Genomic DNA, 17,697 nt, shown 5'->3' with positions numbered 1-17,697 from the left:
GTTCAAGGTGCTCGAGCCGTTATTTCACAGTGATGGGTGTGTTGATGAAACTAAGGCCAAGTTTGCCAAGTCAAACGGCCATTAAAGCAATTGTTTTCGATATGGATGGCACGCTTTGTCTGCCGCAGTCGTGGATGTTCAGTATGTTTAAGATATAGCGACACGGGGTTATTTTCCTTGGGTTTACTAACAGCTTGGTTTTTTTAGAGGCCATGCGGGATGCAGTTGGACTGCACGACGCTCAAATGGATATCTTAACGTTTATAGACGAGCTACCTTCCAAAAAACTGCAAGACGAGGCAAACTTGCAGATCAAAAGAGTAGAGGCCCAAGCAATGGCAGAAATGAAGCCACAGCCGGGACTGCTAGAATTGTTGCGATTTTTGACACTGCATAATGTAAGTACGGGCATCTGCACCCGAAATCTGATGACGGCCGTGCGTCACCTCATTTCCAAGTTTGTGCCTCCGGAACTCGACCGTTTCCACCACATTTTGACGCGGGAGTTTCGCCCCACCAAACCTAGCCCGGCTCCGTTGTTGCATATCGCGACGCATCTACGCATACGACCAGAAAATATGGTCATGGTGGGCGATTCATGGGACGACATGGAGTGCGGACGGGCCGCTGGATGTGCCACGATTCTGGTCCGCAACAATACTAATGGCGTGTTGCTGGAAAAACGAGGACATCTTATAGACGCTGCTGTCAACGATTTGGCAGAAATAATTGAATTGTTGCAGTCGGGGATACATAGTAATAAATCTAGCGATGCCAAGTGACTGGGAATTTAACCCCAGTTTGGGCGCTTGCAGTCTGGAATACATAGTGACCAGAAACCAACCCGTTTGGAGGATCCGTTTCTTTTGGTTTGGGATACATGGTATGGTGACTGAGAACCAGCCGTGCTCGTACAGAGCGACTACCTGTTTGTGAGATCAGTTTCTTGGTCCGGGCAGTTGAAGTCAAAAATTAATCAGTTACCGATACACAATGATCTGGAACCAATGCATGGGGGAAAAAGCCGCGAATCCTATCAAAATTTTGATCTCTCGACTATATCAAGAATATATCACTTGATACGTGAATGCGGCCTTGGACCTTCCCGGTCTCCAGTGCGACGAAAACCGTTAGACCCTTAAGTCCATATCTCTGTGGTTTTCGCTGGATGTACTCAATGTCATTACTCCATTGTCATCCTCCAATACTGCAATGTTTCCAGCTGTTGCTGCTCTTAGTGGTTAGAGATCAACGTGACTTTTAGCCCTTCAACGTGCATCTTAGAGTCAACTCCATGATAGAAACCCGCGAGAGTCGATTGAGCTTGCGACAAGGTGGGAGGTATGAGTAACACAAGAGTTGGTCTCCTTGTAGGCGATAGTGAGGTCCCACTACACCAAGAACCTCGTTCGATCTTGAGAGTTCTGTAGGTCCAAAGGTTCATTGAGCCACTTTTTACACCTCCAACAATTTCGTAGTAACGAGTAGATCCCGTTGATAATGGAGCATCAATAGTCCTGCAAGTATGTGAAAAAGCCATGGGGTGTAATTCAAAGTGTCAACTCGTCGTCCAGTTGATGTTTAGAGTAAAACTTCTCAGTCGAGAAAGTGTGAACGTTGGAATGAAACCAGGGAGGACAGGTGCATGCGTTTCTCCGTCACATGCATAGCCGTTGGTATAGTATTCGAGCTGCGCAAGGTACTGCTGATTTTCCAATTCAAAGCGTGGTTCATGTATCCAATTGTTACAGTACTTCTAAAGTCTTGTTGAGATTTTTGAGCATTGTTTTCTTGTTGGGCCCATTGTCCAAGATGATGCCTATTTTATTTCGACTGCTAGAATACTGAGGCATGTTTATAAACCAACCTTCAGATTACAGCATGTGTGTCGCTGGTTCTGAGCCCACAGTTCAAACCCTAAAACCTTTTCCATTCTTCTTTCAGGACTTTTCACGATGGTACATGGCGTTAAACTGTTCAAAACACTGAGTGAAGCAAGAGAAGCTGTTGGAGGCCTGAATTTTTGGCAATATCAGATCAACAAGCTTACAGTAGCGTTAGCCATCCTTTGAAAGTGGATTGATTCAATATCGTGAGCAGTTGAAACTAACGGATCCTCAAACGGGTTCGTGATTCAACCTGAATTACCAATCCGTTCGTACCAGGTGACGACCCGTTTATGATCCGGTTTTCAAAACATGGGTTTCGGCGATCGTGTGGTAAGTCCGAGGGGAAGAGTAAACTCGAGTAGACACGTAATTAGTGAGTATGATACTGTACAAACAACGAGTGGACTCCACATTCCCAATGACTCGTAGCTTGGAGTCATATGAATATAGACAGGGGCCGGTGGGTTCAGCGCTCACTTCGTTGAGGTGTTTCGTTTTGGTATTGGTATTTGATATATTACAGAACTGTAACACCTACTAACTACGCCTGAACATAAGAATCAAGATGGAAAGTTGTCTACATGTCACTGGTGGATAAAAGAACTCTACTTACGGTTCTATTCGGGAGGCTACTCGTCCTAGGTCATTCTTCTTGTCATTCTTCTTGTCATTCTTCTTGTCATTCTTCTTGTCATTCTTCTTGTCATTCTTATTGTCATTCTTCTTGTCATTCCTCTCATCATTCTACACGGCCACTCGCCATCCGACCCGTACTCGTTCCTAGTCCTGCCCATAATACAATTTTTATAACATAAAGCTACTCCCGCCTGTGTAGCTTCTCCCGCCCGTCGCTTATTCCGCAGCCGCTTATTCCGACACCCTCTCTCTCTCTCCCTCTCTCTCCCTCTCTCTCTCTCTCTCCCCCATCAATCACACCACACATACCACTCCCTCTCACTAAAGTTTTTGGCCAACGTTGTTCCCGTGCATGAATCCACGAATCCATTGGGCCCCGTCTCGCCTGATAAGTCCGTTTCTCGTTTCTGACACCACCGAGAGGCATCACGCCATTCGAGACCCGGGCCAAAGAAGAAGACCACCCATAGCTAAAATGGCCGTAATGGTAAGGTACTGATGATGACCTTCATAATAGGGCATCATAATAGAACCACACCGGCGGAGCCAACAGAAAAAAAAGTGGACCTTGTGCAAGACGAGGTATACATATACAGTTTTTCTATATAAAAGCGCTGAATTGTATCGGCTGTTCAGAACAGCGGAAGGTCAAGTTTGGATACTGTTAGACAAGTGTTGAAACAAGAGTTGAACAGTGTTGAACAAACGCAAAGACAATTGCTGAGACAAATTGTGTGTGGTCTAGTGAGATATTGTTTCTGTTGTAAATCTCATCTCATCTCGTGTGTGTGTCGTCGGTCTCTACAAGACCTATAAGAACCAAACGATTAATATACGAAATTCATTTTTCACCGCATAGAGTGATATCCACAGCGCTTACGTAATGGAATTTGAAAGAACGCCCTCACGTGACCTCGAAAAGGGTCCCACTCAAGCTAGTTACGATGAGCTACAATCCAACCAGGGCGAACATCATCATCAAGGTAACGACCACCAGGGAAACCAGACCGATCATGACCACCACAGACCTCTGGTGTCACGACTCGTGCATGCCGTTTCCGTGGACGGCCAATACGTGCATCTGGGCGACGCCACTTATCGTCGCGATGAGCTGGCCAACGCTTTTGCCGGAGAATTGAACCCGGGAATCCACCACCGTCGGCCTTCCAATTTGGCCAATCCAGTACCTTTGGGACTGGCGTCTTTCTCGTACTGCACGCTGGTGCTATCGCTTCTGAACGCCCAGGTGCGTGGTGTCACCAACGCTAAAGTCGTAGTCAGCGCATGTCTGTTTTTCGGCGGCTGCATCGAGCTTTTCGCGGGTCTGCTGTGCTACCCAACCGGCAACACATATGCCATGACCGTTTTTGGCTCCTTTGGCGGGTTCTGGATCAGCTACGGATGCATTCTACTGGACCAGTTTGGCATTGTTTCTTCATACAAAGACGACCCGCAAATGTTGGCAAATGCAATGGGATTTTTCTTGGCCGGATGGGCAGTTTTCACATTCCTCATGTTGCTGTGCACGCTGAAAAGTACATGGGGATTGTTTCTGCTGTTTTTCTTCCTAGAACTCACCTTTTTAATGCTCACAATAGGCACCTTTATTGGTAATGAAAACGTCAATAAAGCCGGTGGCTATTTCGGTATCTTGAGCAGTTTGTGCGGGTTCTACTCACTCTACAGTGGTGTGGCTGACTCCTCCAACAGCTATCTCCCAGTACGTGCCTACTACATGCCCAATGCTCCAACCGTTTGAAAGCCAGGGCCTAAGCCAACACCTTTTGATGAATTGAAAAAAAAAATGATCTAATTGCTACGAGTATATATATCCCCAACTACATGTACTATATGGGAAACCGCTACGTCAAGAGCGAATTATTGTCTCTGCCCAGGACACGCCTTTACCATTGACGTTACTAGAAGTGCCATTTTAGAGATGTACTCGAAAATTAAAAAATAAAAAATACTCCGCGACGGGGAATTGAACCCCGGTCCCGGGCGCGACAAGCCCGAATTCTAGCCACTAAACTATCGCGGATTTCTTGAAGAAAGGCGCTACTTCAAAGGTATATACTGCTGTCATTTGATCATATAATACTCACAACTGTAATAAGTAGCTAAGATTCACCATGTACAGACGCTATCAACTAAAACAGCGAAACATCCGCTATGGTTATAGATCGAAACGCACCTTTATGTCGTATCTCCAGTATTCAACTTTTCTTGACAATGAAATTGAAAAGTTTCGGAATTTTGAGATTCCGGAATTCGAGGAATTGAACCCAGACGTCGTCTCATCGCTACGAAAGACACTGGCAAAGGAATTGGCACAACGACAACAAAATGCGTTTAGAATGGTCAATCGGGATGAGCTGCTTCTGGCAGTGCAAGAGCAAGAGAAAGAGACTCTTCGACAAGATCTATATCGGGTCATGGCAAATGTGGGTGACCTTCCCAAAGACAGGATTGGCGCGGATTTAGTCGATCTACAAGAAGCTAGAGACGGTAAATTCGTTTCTTTACAACAACTGATGAAGGACATTGATAATTTGCCCCATATCTCGGCATTGAACTCTGAAGATTTGGACGCACAGCCCTTGCTGCACGAATACAACGAACTACGCGAGGGACTCAAAAAAAAGTCCATTGCTATTCGTGAAGGTTCACGCCTAGTTCCAAAACTCAAGGCCCAATTCGATCGTTTTGAGAGCTTAGAAAATGCCATTCGACGTGATGACGGTAGTGAGCCTGCTGAATACTTTGCTACCTTCAAACACAACGTTATTGTGCAGGCACAAAAAACGGCCACCTTGGTGGAGAAAGTCTTGAAGAAAGATGGCAAATTGCCCGAGGAGTACCTAAGAGAGTTGGAAAATCTGATTTCCGCTTTAAAAACACTGAACTAGAAGCTGGGAGTCTTGCACTCGAGTAAAATCGATGTTAGAGGAAAACTATAATATTACGGTAGGTAGTAGGGATATACAATTTTAAGAACAAAATATTCAAAAAAGAAGAAAATGCTTCTTTCTCTTTTTTCAGTTTTTCAATCCCACAGCTATCGATACGTTTAGTCGAACAAACCGAAGCCCATGTCGTCGTCGGATTCTTCCTTCTCCTCTTCCTTGGCTTCTTCGGCAGCCTCTTCAGCAGCACCGCCAGCAGCGGCACCACCAGCGGAGGCGGCACCACCGGCACCACCAGCTGGCACAGAGGCCAACTTGGTCTGACCTTCGGCGACGATCTCCTCAATAGAGCCCTTACCCTCCAAAGAAGACAACAAAGAGTTGATCTTGGCTTCTTCGGCTTCGACACCGACAGCTTCGATCACAGACTTGATGTCAGCAGCAGAAGGAGAGGTGTTACCACCTTGAACAAGCAACAAATAAGCAGCCAAATACTTCATACTTTGTGGTTAGATAGACGATAATAGAATAATCAAATTAAGCGGGTCAATGCAGACTATTCCTTAGGCTTGTGGAAAGAAGTAAACGGGAAAGAGAAAGTAGAGGAAAGAGTTGAAAAGAGCTGTAATGAGCTTTCATGAAATTTTTCATGATAATTTTTTTTTTTCAGTCGAGTGCGTCCGCTGGGTATAATCGTGGATAATGACTAGGGGAAATCAGTGTTGGTGAGTAGATAATTGGGTAGCTGGCACATCGAAGCGAGAAATGTAAGACAGCTGAGAAGCACACATACACCGTTCTCAGAAAAGTGATCTTTAAAGTTGTGTTTTGACCGCACATGTGGTAGCGATAAGGGGAAGGATTCAGAAGCAGTAGAGGAAAGATTCGAGGATTCATTTTTGCAGTATTTTTCCTCTGTCAGCACAGGAGATTTATATCTCGCGGTTTGTAGGTTTCATATCCAAATAAACCTATAACAAGCGGGGATAGTCGTGCGCAGATGTATGCTGATTCCATTCAAAACGGTCAATGGAAGTTATTTCCTGTCGTTTCCACTGTTCTGTTAACCACGTGACTTTGTCAATTTCCAGCTAGAGGTGGAAAATTTGGTCAAATTACCGTAGCTCATCGCTTTGGTAAACGAATGAATACAGCACTGCTAGGAGGGTCTAAACTATCGATCTTTCATTTGGTCTTCCCACTACTCCTCTGCTTTGACAAGCTACTCGACATTTCATTCCTTGAGCAAATCGCGTAGCTGTGAATTTCATCGACGGCCACAACATCACTCAGGCGCTTTCTTAGAATGGACTTTCAAGATGCGTTGCGCGATATCATGTACGGTTCTGTAGCAGGTGCTGCCGGTAAAGTCATAGAATATCCTTTGGATACCGTCAAGGTACGTCTGCAAACTCAGCCAGCGCACGTTTTTCCCAACAGCTGGTCGTGCATCAAGTACACTTATGCTAAAGAAGGATTGTGGAAAGGGTTCTACCAAGGGCTGGGGTCTCCCGTCGCAGGAGCTGCTCTTGAAAACGCGGTCCTGTTTGTATCATTCAACCAGGCACAGGGGTTTCTAACGCAACACTTCGGCGAGTCCTTAAATCCCACCTATAAAACCGTCTTCGCTGGTGCGTTTGCCGGTGCCTGTGCCAGTTACGTGTTGACTCCGGTGGAGTTGGTCAAATGCAAGTTGCAAGTGTCAAATCTCGCATCTTCGGAGACCCAGCATTCAAAAATTGGTCCCACCATTAAGCATATCCTTCAAACTCGCGGTCTCGCTGGTCTATGGCAGGGCCAATCCAGTACGTTCATCAGAGAAAGTATTGGTGGTGCCGTATGGTTCGCGACGTACGAGGGTGTCAAACGGTATCTAGCACAGAGAAGAGGACAAGACAATGTCAAAAACCATACCTGGGAACTACTTGTCTCTGGCGCATCAGCTGGTGTCGCCTTCAACGCCAGTATCTTCCCTGCTGATACCATCAAATCTACCGCTCAGACCGAACATCTGGGTATCGTTGACGCGACCAAACGCATTCTGGCAAGAAATGGGCCTGCAGGATTGTATCGCGGGCTTGGGATCACTTTGTTGAGGGCGGCTCCTGCAAACGCCATAGTATTCTACACTTACGAGACCTTGTCTAGTTTGTAGACTCCTTTTACGGAAATAAACGAACTTGACAGGTTTGTCAAACTGGTATGTGTTGAGTCAGCATCAGATCTTGTTTGGGATGCGCCTCCTTCTGTTCAATAATGAAAGTGTTCTCAAAGTCTTGATGCTCCAAAGAAGTAAGCCTTCTTTGAAGAAAAACAAAAACGCCGCGGTAAGAACACTTTGCACCAATTTCAAACCAATGCCCCTGTACAATCCAGAAACCCCATTCTTTTTGATGGTTTCTAACATGAGCGAAACCAACGAATTTGGTGCGTTCAAGTTCTCTCCATTTTCCTTTTTTTTCCCTTCCAAATGCATCCTAGCTTTCATGGTAACATATGGGTAAGTGGTACCCGTAGCCACAAGTTTCCCAAGTGCGCCCAATACAAAAGCCCATGAGGGGCTCAAGGTTCTAGAATTACGTCGTTCCAAAACTCGATTTTTCAACTGTTCGAACACCGTGTACTGGATTATTGGGTTGATCACGAGAAGGAGTGCTGGCTTGAGTCCATTGAACAAGGTCATAGGACCCTGCGTTCGTGAAATTTCTAAAATTGTGCGTAGAGTGTTTTGGTCGCTCTTCTCCACGGTCATTCTTGTGTTTGCGACCCAGAACGGATTTGTTGCTGCGGCGTTGATAGAGCCCGCTACAGTTCCGACCAGCATTGACTCAGCGGTGTTCAAACTCGACTTATGAGTATTTTTCATGATAAACCGGGATGACGCTTCGTAGCAGTAGTAGTATACAAATGACGAAAAGGCCATACCTATGATAGCGCTTTCCAGACCCGCGAAAAACCCAACTATACCATTTTTACGATATATTTCTTTAACAGTGGCAAGCAGACCTTGTTTCCTCTCAGACTCAATTTGTTTCTCGTCTGACGCTGTCTCTCTTGAAACCTGCGTCTGCATTTTTGTAGTGACTGCAACCAAGGGATACGTGAGAGCCATGGAAAGAGCCCCTCCTGCAGCTCCAGCTAGTGCATTAGCAAAAGCATCAGGTTGAGGTGACTCCGCTTTGGCAATATTGGACATTGTATTCCGGAAATTTTGGTGTAAACGCTATAAGTGTGTACGTTAGAATGCCTATATGAGAAAGTAGATGCTGATGTGACCAGCGAGGTGACAAGACACTCTTATTCTGTTCGCGTTGTTGTTTAAGTTCACAATAGCTCAAACTTCGAGAAGGCTGACACTAGAAGCCAGGAGTTTGTCTTTTTTGTGCTGATGATGGACCCTTAAGATGCGAGTTTAATGTTAATTTAAGGTTCAATAACATGATAATGAACTTCTATGGATCTGTCGTTTTATATGATGTGACATACCACTCTAGCATTAAACTGACGCAGATTTGCGAAACACGAATCGATTGATCTAAGAGCATCACCAACAGCCTTAAACTTACACCATTAATCTGATGTGAATCTTTCAAACGTCGGATATCGTCGAATTGGAAGCTCCCCATGAGAGAAATATAAAGTCACGTGACTATGCTTGAAATGCCGAGTTGTGAAATAGTCAAACGCACACTTCTACAAGTGTCTGAATATCACATCAACTCCGCTACAGGACCAATACAAGGAAAGGCCAATGGTGGGTACTTCTAATCCTTTCAACAACATTGGGTATGTTTTTTTTTTGTAGGCTCAGACTCAGTCTTTGTGTTACTAACGTCTAGTGCAGGAGGAATACTCTATATCTGGTCGGAGGACTGATCGTCTCAGTGTTTGCAACGAAAAAACTAGTGAGCGATAACAAACAGACGCAGTTCGACCGCAAGAAAGCCGAAGAAATCACCAAAGAAAACTATTACAAGAACTTGGCAAACGTAAAGCCAGGATTCCCATTACCTGCAGAAGAACTCGCAGAAGCCAGAAAAAGTGAATTTGAGGGCCGAGGATTAAGCTACTTGAGCAGGAAAGGAGGCGATAGGCTTGGGTTTTTCGACAGGAGGAGCGAAAAGTGAGTTTAGAATTTACGGATATACCGGGCGTTGCCCTGTTTCCCTCACATGTATATAATTTAGTGACTTAAGAACTGAATAAACGATTTTTTTAAATTTTTACTTAATACACTGAATGAAGCTCTTATTTGTCACATAACGTTTTCGGTAGCATTTCTCATCACCGCGTGGCCCTTGAAAAAGACCTCGTTGTACCACCATGTTGCGAAGTCTAAGCCTTCTTCTCTTCGAAATAGTCAGCCATCTCTTGATCTAGCTGCTCAAGACTTTTCTTTTCGGGCTTTGCTGCCTTTGCCTTTGGCTTCTTCTTTTCATCTCTCTTTTGTTTCTTTACAGCTGCCACCTTCTTGTTAGGACCCTTCACAGGCACGGGCTTGCGTTCCACGATGGACTGGATTCTAGAGGATAGTGGTTTCTTACTTGGGTCAACGATCAAACTTAGTCTCAACTTGGATCTGCCTCCATCGATAGGAGCACCATGAAATTTCTTGACAGCTTCTCTAGCCTTCTCAACATTTTTGAATGTGATGGTTGCCATACCAGTGGACAACCCTCTTTCGTTATAACTCAACAGGATTCTCGCAACACCACCAACCTGAGAGGAAAAGAATTCCTAAAATTAAAAGTTAGTCTTGGGTTCAATAATTTTAAACCTTGGGGAAAATAAAATAGTTGGAGGAAGAGCGTACTCCAAAAAAAAAATAAAACAACGAGGAATGGCATAAAGTGGTTCACAACCAGTGGGAACGTTTTCATTGTTGATTCTTATATCGGAGAATAAAAGAAGCAGAAAGGACTCAAATAGATGGAACTCATCCTAGGGAACAAACCAGCGTGAAATATCTGACTGTGATTCCTGCGCTCTTTGGCATCCTAAAAGTTGGGAAAGCTTCAATAGGGTTTCAATGGGCATTTGAAAGTGCTTACAAAAAGGACGAGGTAAAACAAAAGAACGAAAAAAGACTCCTCCAAGAGATTTTGTTCTTTTGAAGTGAGCGCGCATATCTTAGAGACGACAGTTCTTTTTTAATAAAAAAGCCAGTTCCCATTAAGATGCACGTATCACTACCACGAGAGGACAAACCAAATTGCTCCACATGGCCTCTAGTTTTAAGCGTTAGACGGTTTGAAAAAACGAAAGTATGCCGTCCTTCAATATGAAAAACGCTCAAATTTTTATGCTCCAATTGCAGTTTACATTTGCAGGTGGATATCTGAGATTCACCCACACTTCAAAAAAAGTCCCAGCCCTATTGTTCCAAGCTTCCCGAACAACGTAGTTTCGAAGTCCCGGATTCTTGCCATTTTTTGTTGATTTTTTCGCGTATCCCACCCGAAAGGTTACGTTCCTCGTACCTCAGAAAGAAGTTCCATCAGTTTGCTTCCTCTGGCGGCCATTTATGTCAAGACCTCTGAGCTGCTCTTCCACTAACTTAGATAGCGTCCTGAAGACATACTCTGACAGCATCTTGCTTGATGTCTCTTGGCAACCCTTCCACGCTCACTTTGGTACCGTAAGCCTGCTCTAGAACGTTTGCAGCTTTCACAGGAGCAGGTCTTTGTCTAACAGCAGCCACCGATGCCCCACGACGGTTTCCACCCACAATCTGTTTAGAAACCTTCTTAGGAGCTTTCTTGTTGACCTTTCTGATAGGCTTTTTGTTGGTACCGATGATTTCGTCCAGGGATTTGTCCAAGTTTGCAGACATTTTTGATTTATATTTGTTTTGGAGGAGTCTTTGAGTTGATACAATCGATGCTTGCTGAAAGCTCTGTTTTATCAATGACTTCAACGGGAAAGAGAGTTGTCCCAGTGGCGTACCTCTACAAATTTCGTCCTCCTTTATATAGTTGGAAAATTTTCGACCCAATATCTAAATTGGCGACAGTATCATGATAGACGAAAACTCTAGATCAGACACGTGCTCCGAACACGGCAGTAAGCTAGCGTGAGAATGAAGCCTGTTGATCAGCCAATAGAACCAACAAGGTGCGGAAATCCATATCGACTGGCATAGCTTGAGTTTTTTGAAACTCTTGTTTGTGTTCTAACGGGAGACGTACCGATCTGAATATTTTGAACTCACGAACGTCGAATCTCTGTGGGGTAATCAGCGGCACATATTGCATGAGCTCATAGGACGGATAAGGACGAACTATAATCTGTCTCGCCACGGAGTGATTTCGAGTCACCAGTCCGGCAAATGAAGGACACCTCCTCTAACAATCAAACATTGGATCTTATTCGTGGGATAAACTAAACAATCTTCGATGTAATGTTGCGCAATATAAAGAGACTTTGGAAACAAACATCAGATCTTCGCTCTTCCTTCATATTCCTAGAGATTTTCTCTTTCACTGCTATATATCACTTCTTGTTAGATTGTCGTCGCGGTATTAATGACTAATTTAAAGTGTCGCTAACCAAATGATTTGGAGACCATTTGAGCTAAAAAGAACTGGCATCGGAGTTGCAACGCCATCGCCCTAGACATTCTCGTTTATGGCGGTTGTTTATTATGCCGGTATTTCTGGATATTAAGTTTCGCATTTGAAAACGAGCACCATGATCATTCTCCATCAATGATTATTTTCTCATGGAGGACAATTTAAATCTTTTAAATGCAAAGCTCCACATCAAGCCCGAATTGCATCGTGAGCTTGAATCAAATGAAATCTAGGCTATACCCTCAGTGTTGCTCGACTGAACTATCCCAGTGCTTAGTTTATACAAAAGTCACTGTTTACGAAACGACTTAGATTAGTCTCATGGATAGCACAGGAATTGCCAACTTCACAGCGCTATCAACAACCCAAAGCTCAACTTAAGCTGCGGAACGCATACTGATGCCATGCACAACCAATGTTTACCCACTCCCATGCTATAAGATCAGGCCTAAGTGGGCGCCTGCGACAAACACATCAGGAACATATTCAAAATAATTACAATGCCCAATATATCATAGCTGCAGAATTCGACAACAAAATCGGACCTATCTTGAAGCATCAATACCCCAATGCCATACCAGGCTTTAAAACAAGAACGAGGTTCAAGAACTCCGCGGTTAATTTAGCTAGCTTGATGATCCCAAACAATGCAGAAAACTTTCCAAACCGCACGGACTTTACAATTTTCATTCTTTACAAAAACAAGTACACTAGGAACTACCAAATTTTCCCAATTGTCGACACTGTCGCCCCACATATGGATCGACAAGATCTTGGTGTTTTGAAAGAGGAAGATAATTTTTCAGGCGGAGGAATGTCAATGGCCGCAGAACATCTCAATAACGCCAAAGAGCCCCCATTATTTTTTATTAGTGTCGTCAATACGATAAAGGATAGTACCAATTCCAGGGGAGCCATCATAAAAGCAATCGCGTTGGGAACTGATCTGCGAAATTTTTTGGTCTTCAAACCTCTCCTGGCAATGACTTTAGATGCGTACATGCGATCCGATGACGACGTTCAACTCTTGATCGACTGTTTTGATATGATTAACAGTCTCGACTTGTCGCTTGCTAAAAGGATAATGTCAAATACATCCCTCCAGACGCTGCTCAGTTCCATAACCGACGAGAAGGTTTTAGCAGAAATTTTCGCGCCTCAAAATCAAAACCTCGCTCGTTTGCTACACCTCAATAGCCTGCCGCAAGCCGATTCGTTTGGAAATTCTGTAAAGTTCAAGCGGCATCTGATAGAGTATCAGTTCAATAAGTTCAAACCCAAGAGGCTGCCGCCGGCTCTGACAAGGATCGCGTTACAAATTAATGTGGTAAGCTATGACCCAGTGCTGGTAAACATTAACTACAATGATCACGTCTTGAAATTTCTTTCCAGATTTTTAGCCGAGTTAGAAAAGCTACTTCGACCTCAATTTGCATGGAAACTGGTAGTTAACTCTACCAAGCTCCCAAAAGATGTTTTAACGCAGTTCGTTATGTCTCTATCGAATTTGATACGACATTTTGACTCCCATTATTTCGCAAACGCCCAAGTCATAATCTTCCCCTACATGGATATTTCTTTCGTCGATGCTCTAAAAGAACAGCTCAGATCCTGCAGAATGACCCGAACATTTAGCATTGTGGGCGTGAGTAACCCTATTTTCGAGGTGCAAAAAGACGTCTGGGATTTTTACTATGATTTGGATACCGAAGAACTAAAAACACATGGCCTAGACACGTCTGTCCTTTCTGTGCATTCTGATAACTCTCAGGAAAGTTTGAAAGGCTCGAAAATAAAAAGTATCTTCCAGAAGCGTGCTTCCTCCGCCGTCATCTTACAGAAGCCAAGCTCAAGATGTAGTCTGACATCTAAGATTATTGAATACCTGATTGTTGAGCATCACGACAATGAAACAATTCTCAATGTATTCAAAAGAATCAATGTCCTACAGATATTGAGTTTAATCACAAATCTTCACAGTCGGCCGCAGTCCGAGTCTGAGCTCAGCCTGAAAGACGAGTACGTGCTATCATACAGAGATTTCATCATATTCCCCGAATTCTTTGAGTACAGCTCTCTAAAGTTAGTCCAATGCTTGAAACGATTGCAAGAAAACTTGGATTATACTATTTTCGATGGAAGAAATCCTTCTGAAAATTATGAATTAAACCCCTTCGAGAGGATACTGTCGTCCTTAAAATTTATTCACAAGTTCATGACGTCAAACTCCGCTAACGTGGAGAAATTCATCAACATCGGTCTCAGCTTTCCCTTGACCTTATTTCAAGATGACGAAAATGTAGCAACAAAAGACTTTAATGAGATCAATCTGCGAGACACCTTTGACAGTTTGAAAAATTCAAATTCCATGGAATCATTAAATTACCATCGGACTGGTGTGGTGGACTGTTTTGCAATGATCCGGTTTCTCAGACTTTTATTTCTACCTCTACTTTTGGATTCAAGAATTGAAAGCTCTCCAGAATTAATGCGCCAATTTGATTCACATAAATACGGAGACAGGGACTTACATTCGAAGCGAACCGCTCAGCCTGAGTATCAATCGTCTTTCATTTCGAGTTGGTACAATGAGGAGAGTCTTTTCCAGGATGTACCCGCAGATGAAGTAAGAAGCAGAGCACCATCTTCGAGCAACGGACAAAGCTACCCAGGTTCTCTCGTGGACTCTGGATCAACAATTAACAAAATAAAGAAAACGAGTATCGCGATAATTCGAAAAATTCGAAAGCATCCCATTGGTGAATTGCTGGTGAGACACAAACTTAATCCTGTATTCAAGTCCGTTTATGAGACTGTCGGAGAAGAGCGTGCCGTTAAAAAAAGAAGAGGGGACGGAATCAGAACTAGCATAAACAAGCATCAATCTGCAGTTCAAGAGAGTACCATTAGTGTGTCTCCGAGCAGGAAGGAGCTTTTGAAGGATCTCCAAGCGATTTCTTTGCAGCAAGAAAATATTAAGGCCAGACCGGCTTCAGAAGAGAGACCAGCAAGAGCTTCAATTTTAGATATTCTAAACAGGATTACACTCAGTGACGATGGAAATGCACGACAAGAATATGGGTAATGCTTTGCTGCTAGAATCACTCGCTCATGATGTCAAGACGAGATAGCAAGTGCCAGCTGCTACCAACCTCATGCAGGCTAGATATGGCCTTACGGGACACTGGTGCAGCTGGGCTTCAATGCTGGCACGCAGCTGCCATTACTTTCAACTGCTCAGGAATATCCAATACACTTAAAATCACCTCTGCCAACCTTACGACTTTGTTGTGAGGATCTCGAAAAGTTTCGAAAAATTTGGCAAGATCGCCAACACTGTCAAATGATAATCCACAAGAGCTGATTTCGTCGGCATCCCCGAGCACAGAAAGTAACTTTGTCCAATCCCAGTTCATGATATCATTGTATGCCCGCGTTGAACCTCTGATGGCTCTCTCGACCGTATAACCTCGATTGTTCCAAACAAAGATCTCCACAGGAATTTTATAGCGCAGGAAAGACGTCAATTCCTGAACAGTCATTTGCGCCGCTCCGTCTCCCTCACAAAGAATCAATTTTGGAGTAGAGACGATACAATTATCTTCTTGGCCAACGATTATGTGATGAAGTGGATAATCACGCATACCAAGTCCCACGCCCAGCGCACATGGCAGTGCCATACCGATAGACAAATAAAATGCTTGCGATATGTATCTCAGATTAGGTGGGAAAACGTAATCACGAACTCCGAACTGAAAGGAACCAGTTTCTACCACAAAGACATCCCCAGAATTTATTAATTTGGGGAAACGTTGTTGAAGAAAGAGCTGTGTTATGGGTTGTTGCGGTTGCAGGGTAAGCTCATTCTCTGGTTTTTTTTGTTCATTAGAGGGATAGCGGCGCCGTAACTTAGATATGTCCAGCTCGCTTAGAATTTGCTTCAAGACTATGTTCATGAAAAATCCAGTAAACTTGCGAGTCGCTTTTTGGCTGTTGAGTTTTGAAATTTGGATATACTCAGGATGCATTTCCACCACACAAGCGTTTTGTTTGAATTTCAGCGAATAATGGCCCGTGTTCATCTCGTTCTTTACCGCACCGACGTGAAGGATAAAGTCGCATTTCATGATGTTCTCGATGACAATCGGAGCACTTTCTACTCCATTATAACATCCTTTAAAGTTCTTAGAGGACTCGTCAAGTATTGACCGTCCCATGGCGGAGCTGAAGCTCCAAAGACTGCATTTCTCAACAAGATTATTCAACGTAGTGTTCAGGTCGTAGCGGTCACAAAGAATATCAGCCAGCACAGCTGGTGTTTCAGATTCATATAAGCGTTGCAGGATAAGCATGACGCAAGCGTCAATGTCTTCTTGGTTAACAGACAAAGAAGACATTGCACTTTCTAAAGTAATTGATGGTCGATCTAAGAGATTGAAAGCTGGAACTAACTTATCAGGGAAATCAGCAGGGACAAAAATGTATCCCGGTCTGCTGAACCGGTAAATCTCGTTGATGACTTTGTCGATTTGATCGCATGCTTCTTCGATATTGTCAAGGAAGACACTGGAACAAGAAATTCGGTCTCGAATCATTTCGAAATACACACGGTGGTTCGGGGGGTTAAAATTCGCTTCTGAGAGGGCAGGTACAAGATGGTGCACGTTGTGGTAACTCCGTGCAGCGTCGTTGCGGAAACTTGACGGTGTCACCCCCACAATATGCAGAACCTTGACATTTTCAGCAAACGCTCCTGCCACGCCGTTCAAGGCGGAGAGTTCTCCGACGCCAAACGTTGTTATCAAACAGCCAATTTTATTCGTGTAACGGGAATAGCCATCTGCTGCATATGCTGCGTTAAGTTCATTACATGTTCCAATCCACTGAAGCCCATCTGAAATTGTTCGTGAAGAGTACATGTGCTCCAATAATGTCAGATTGAAATCACCGGGTACTCCAAAGACGGTTTTAGTTCCGCATGATAGCAATCTCTCAAATATGTACTGTCCCAGTGGAATTTTTGCATCAAACATTGTGCAGTTGTCAATTTGGGAAGGCCCGATGACACCATTATTGATATTTCTCGAAATGCCAACGGGTGACATGGGAAACAGATTTTACGGAGACGTTGATGGAACTTTTACTATGAATGATATAATGGGCTAGTATATATATTTTCTGCTTGGTTTATTTTCGCAGTTTTTGTTGATATCAATAGCGTACAAATGAGTTCTGCCAAAGCTGTTTTGGAATGTGTCAATGGGTTTATATACGTTTTCGAAAAGGATATGGAGAACTGTAGGCGACTAGTACTTTTTGAAGATGCCGTCGGAGTTATTTGAGATGACCACTCCATTGTGACGTAAGTTAAATCGCTAAGGGTCCTCCGCCCCGTGACGTCGGATCTGACCCCGGTTAGGACAAGGATCGTTGAAGGGGTGGAGGGTAAGGCTTCCAACATATCCTCTTACAGGTAAGTTTCAGTATCGATAATACCCATGTTCGCGGAAGTTTGTAAGGACTTACTTTAGTTTGTTGGACTGTTAAGCTACATTCAGAGTTTCAGAAATGTGGTGCAAGCAAGAAAACGGAGATCAGATTTCTTTCTATGTAAAACTAGGCTCAGAATCGTGTTTCAGCTTACGAGACTGTACGTTGAATGGAGATACTTGCTGGAAGATGGCACATCGAAGT

At 43.8% G+C, this 17,697-nt stretch overlaps 10 protein-coding genes and 1 non-coding gene across 11 annotated transcripts; 6 read left to right on the top strand and 5 right to left on the bottom strand.

Annotated features, from left to right (window-relative positions):
* Positions 1–32: 32 nt before the first annotated feature.
* Positions 33–782, top strand: LALA0_S01e07448g (LALA0S01e07448g1_1; the record flags this gene model as incomplete). Its single annotated transcript, XM_022774444.1, has 2 exons — positions 33–141; positions 208–782. 2 exons carry the CDS (start codon positions 33–35, stop codon positions 780–782), a joined length of 684 nt encoding a protein of 227 aa, XP_022626540.1.
* A 2,626-nt stretch (positions 783–3,408) lies between these two features.
* On the top strand, positions 3,409–4,284 carry ATO3 (LALA0S01e07426g1_1; the record flags this gene model as incomplete). The annotated part of the gene is made up of 1 exon (XM_022774442.1): positions 3,409–4,284. One exon carries the CDS (start codon positions 3,409–3,411, stop codon positions 4,282–4,284), a length of 876 nt encoding a protein of 291 aa, XP_022626539.1.
* A 210-nt stretch (positions 4,285–4,494) lies between these two features.
* On the bottom strand, positions 4,495–4,566 carry LALA0_S01e07404r. Its single transcript has one exon. It is a non-coding gene; the product is annotated as a tRNA-Asp (tRNA).
* Positions 4,567–4,723: 157 nt separating this feature from the next.
* Positions 4,724–5,434, top strand: NKP1 (LALA0S01e07382g1_1; the record flags this gene model as incomplete). Its single annotated transcript, XM_022774441.1, has 1 exon — positions 4,724–5,434. One exon carries the CDS (start codon positions 4,724–4,726, stop codon positions 5,432–5,434), a length of 711 nt encoding a protein of 236 aa, XP_022626538.1.
* Positions 5,435–5,595: 161 nt separating this feature from the next.
* RPP2B (LALA0S01e07360g1_1) lies at positions 5,596–5,931 on the bottom strand (the record flags this gene model as incomplete). The annotated part of the gene is made up of 1 exon (XM_022774440.1): positions 5,596–5,931. One exon carries the CDS (start codon positions 5,929–5,931, stop codon positions 5,596–5,598), a length of 336 nt encoding a protein of 111 aa, XP_022626537.1.
* An 806-nt stretch (positions 5,932–6,737) lies between these two features.
* On the top strand, positions 6,738–7,586 carry ORT1 (LALA0S01e07338g1_1; the record flags this gene model as incomplete). Its single annotated transcript, XM_022774439.1, has 1 exon — positions 6,738–7,586. One exon carries the CDS (start codon positions 6,738–6,740, stop codon positions 7,584–7,586), a length of 849 nt encoding a protein of 282 aa, XP_022626536.1.
* A 63-nt stretch (positions 7,587–7,649) lies between these two features.
* LALA0_S01e07316g (LALA0S01e07316g1_1) lies at positions 7,650–8,627 on the bottom strand (the record flags this gene model as incomplete). The annotated part of the gene is made up of 1 exon (XM_022774438.1): positions 7,650–8,627. One exon carries the CDS (start codon positions 8,625–8,627, stop codon positions 7,650–7,652), a length of 978 nt encoding a protein of 325 aa, XP_022626535.1.
* A 555-nt stretch (positions 8,628–9,182) lies between these two features.
* COI1 (LALA0S01e07294g1_1) lies at positions 9,183–9,558 on the top strand (the record flags this gene model as incomplete). The annotated part of the gene is made up of 2 exons (XM_022774437.1): positions 9,183–9,217; positions 9,276–9,558. The coding sequence occupies 2 exons, from the start codon at positions 9,183–9,185 to the stop codon at positions 9,556–9,558; spliced, it is 318 nt and encodes a 105-aa protein (XP_022626534.1).
* A 208-nt stretch (positions 9,559–9,766) lies between these two features.
* On the bottom strand, positions 9,767–11,264 carry YRA1 (LALA0S01e07272g1_1; the record flags this gene model as incomplete). The annotated part of the gene is made up of 2 exons (XM_022774436.1): positions 9,767–10,168; positions 11,013–11,264. The coding sequence occupies 2 exons, from the start codon at positions 11,262–11,264 to the stop codon at positions 9,767–9,769; spliced, it is 654 nt and encodes a 217-aa protein (XP_022626533.1).
* A 1,154-nt stretch (positions 11,265–12,418) lies between these two features.
* Positions 12,419–15,088, top strand: AFI1 (LALA0S01e07250g1_1; the record flags this gene model as incomplete). Its single annotated transcript, XM_022774435.1, has 1 exon — positions 12,419–15,088. One exon carries the CDS (start codon positions 12,419–12,421, stop codon positions 15,086–15,088), a length of 2,670 nt encoding a protein of 889 aa, XP_022626532.1.
* A 115-nt stretch (positions 15,089–15,203) lies between these two features.
* On the bottom strand, positions 15,204–17,108 carry ARO10 (LALA0S01e07228g1_1; the record flags this gene model as incomplete). Its single annotated transcript, XM_022774434.1, has 1 exon — positions 15,204–17,108. The coding sequence occupies one exon, from the start codon at positions 17,106–17,108 to the stop codon at positions 15,204–15,206; it is 1,905 nt and encodes a 634-aa protein (XP_022626531.1).
* Between the last annotated feature and the right edge of the window lie 589 nt (positions 17,109–17,697).

Source organism: Lachancea lanzarotensis, scaffold LALA0S01, assembly GCF_000938715.1.
Source record: "Lachancea lanzarotensis genome assembly LALA0, scaffold LALA0S01, whole genome shotgun sequence".
In the NCBI taxonomy this organism is placed as follows: Eukaryota; Fungi; Ascomycota; class Saccharomycetes; order Saccharomycetales; family Saccharomycetaceae; genus Lachancea; species Lachancea lanzarotensis.
This window is presented reverse-complemented; position numbering and strand designations above follow the sequence as displayed.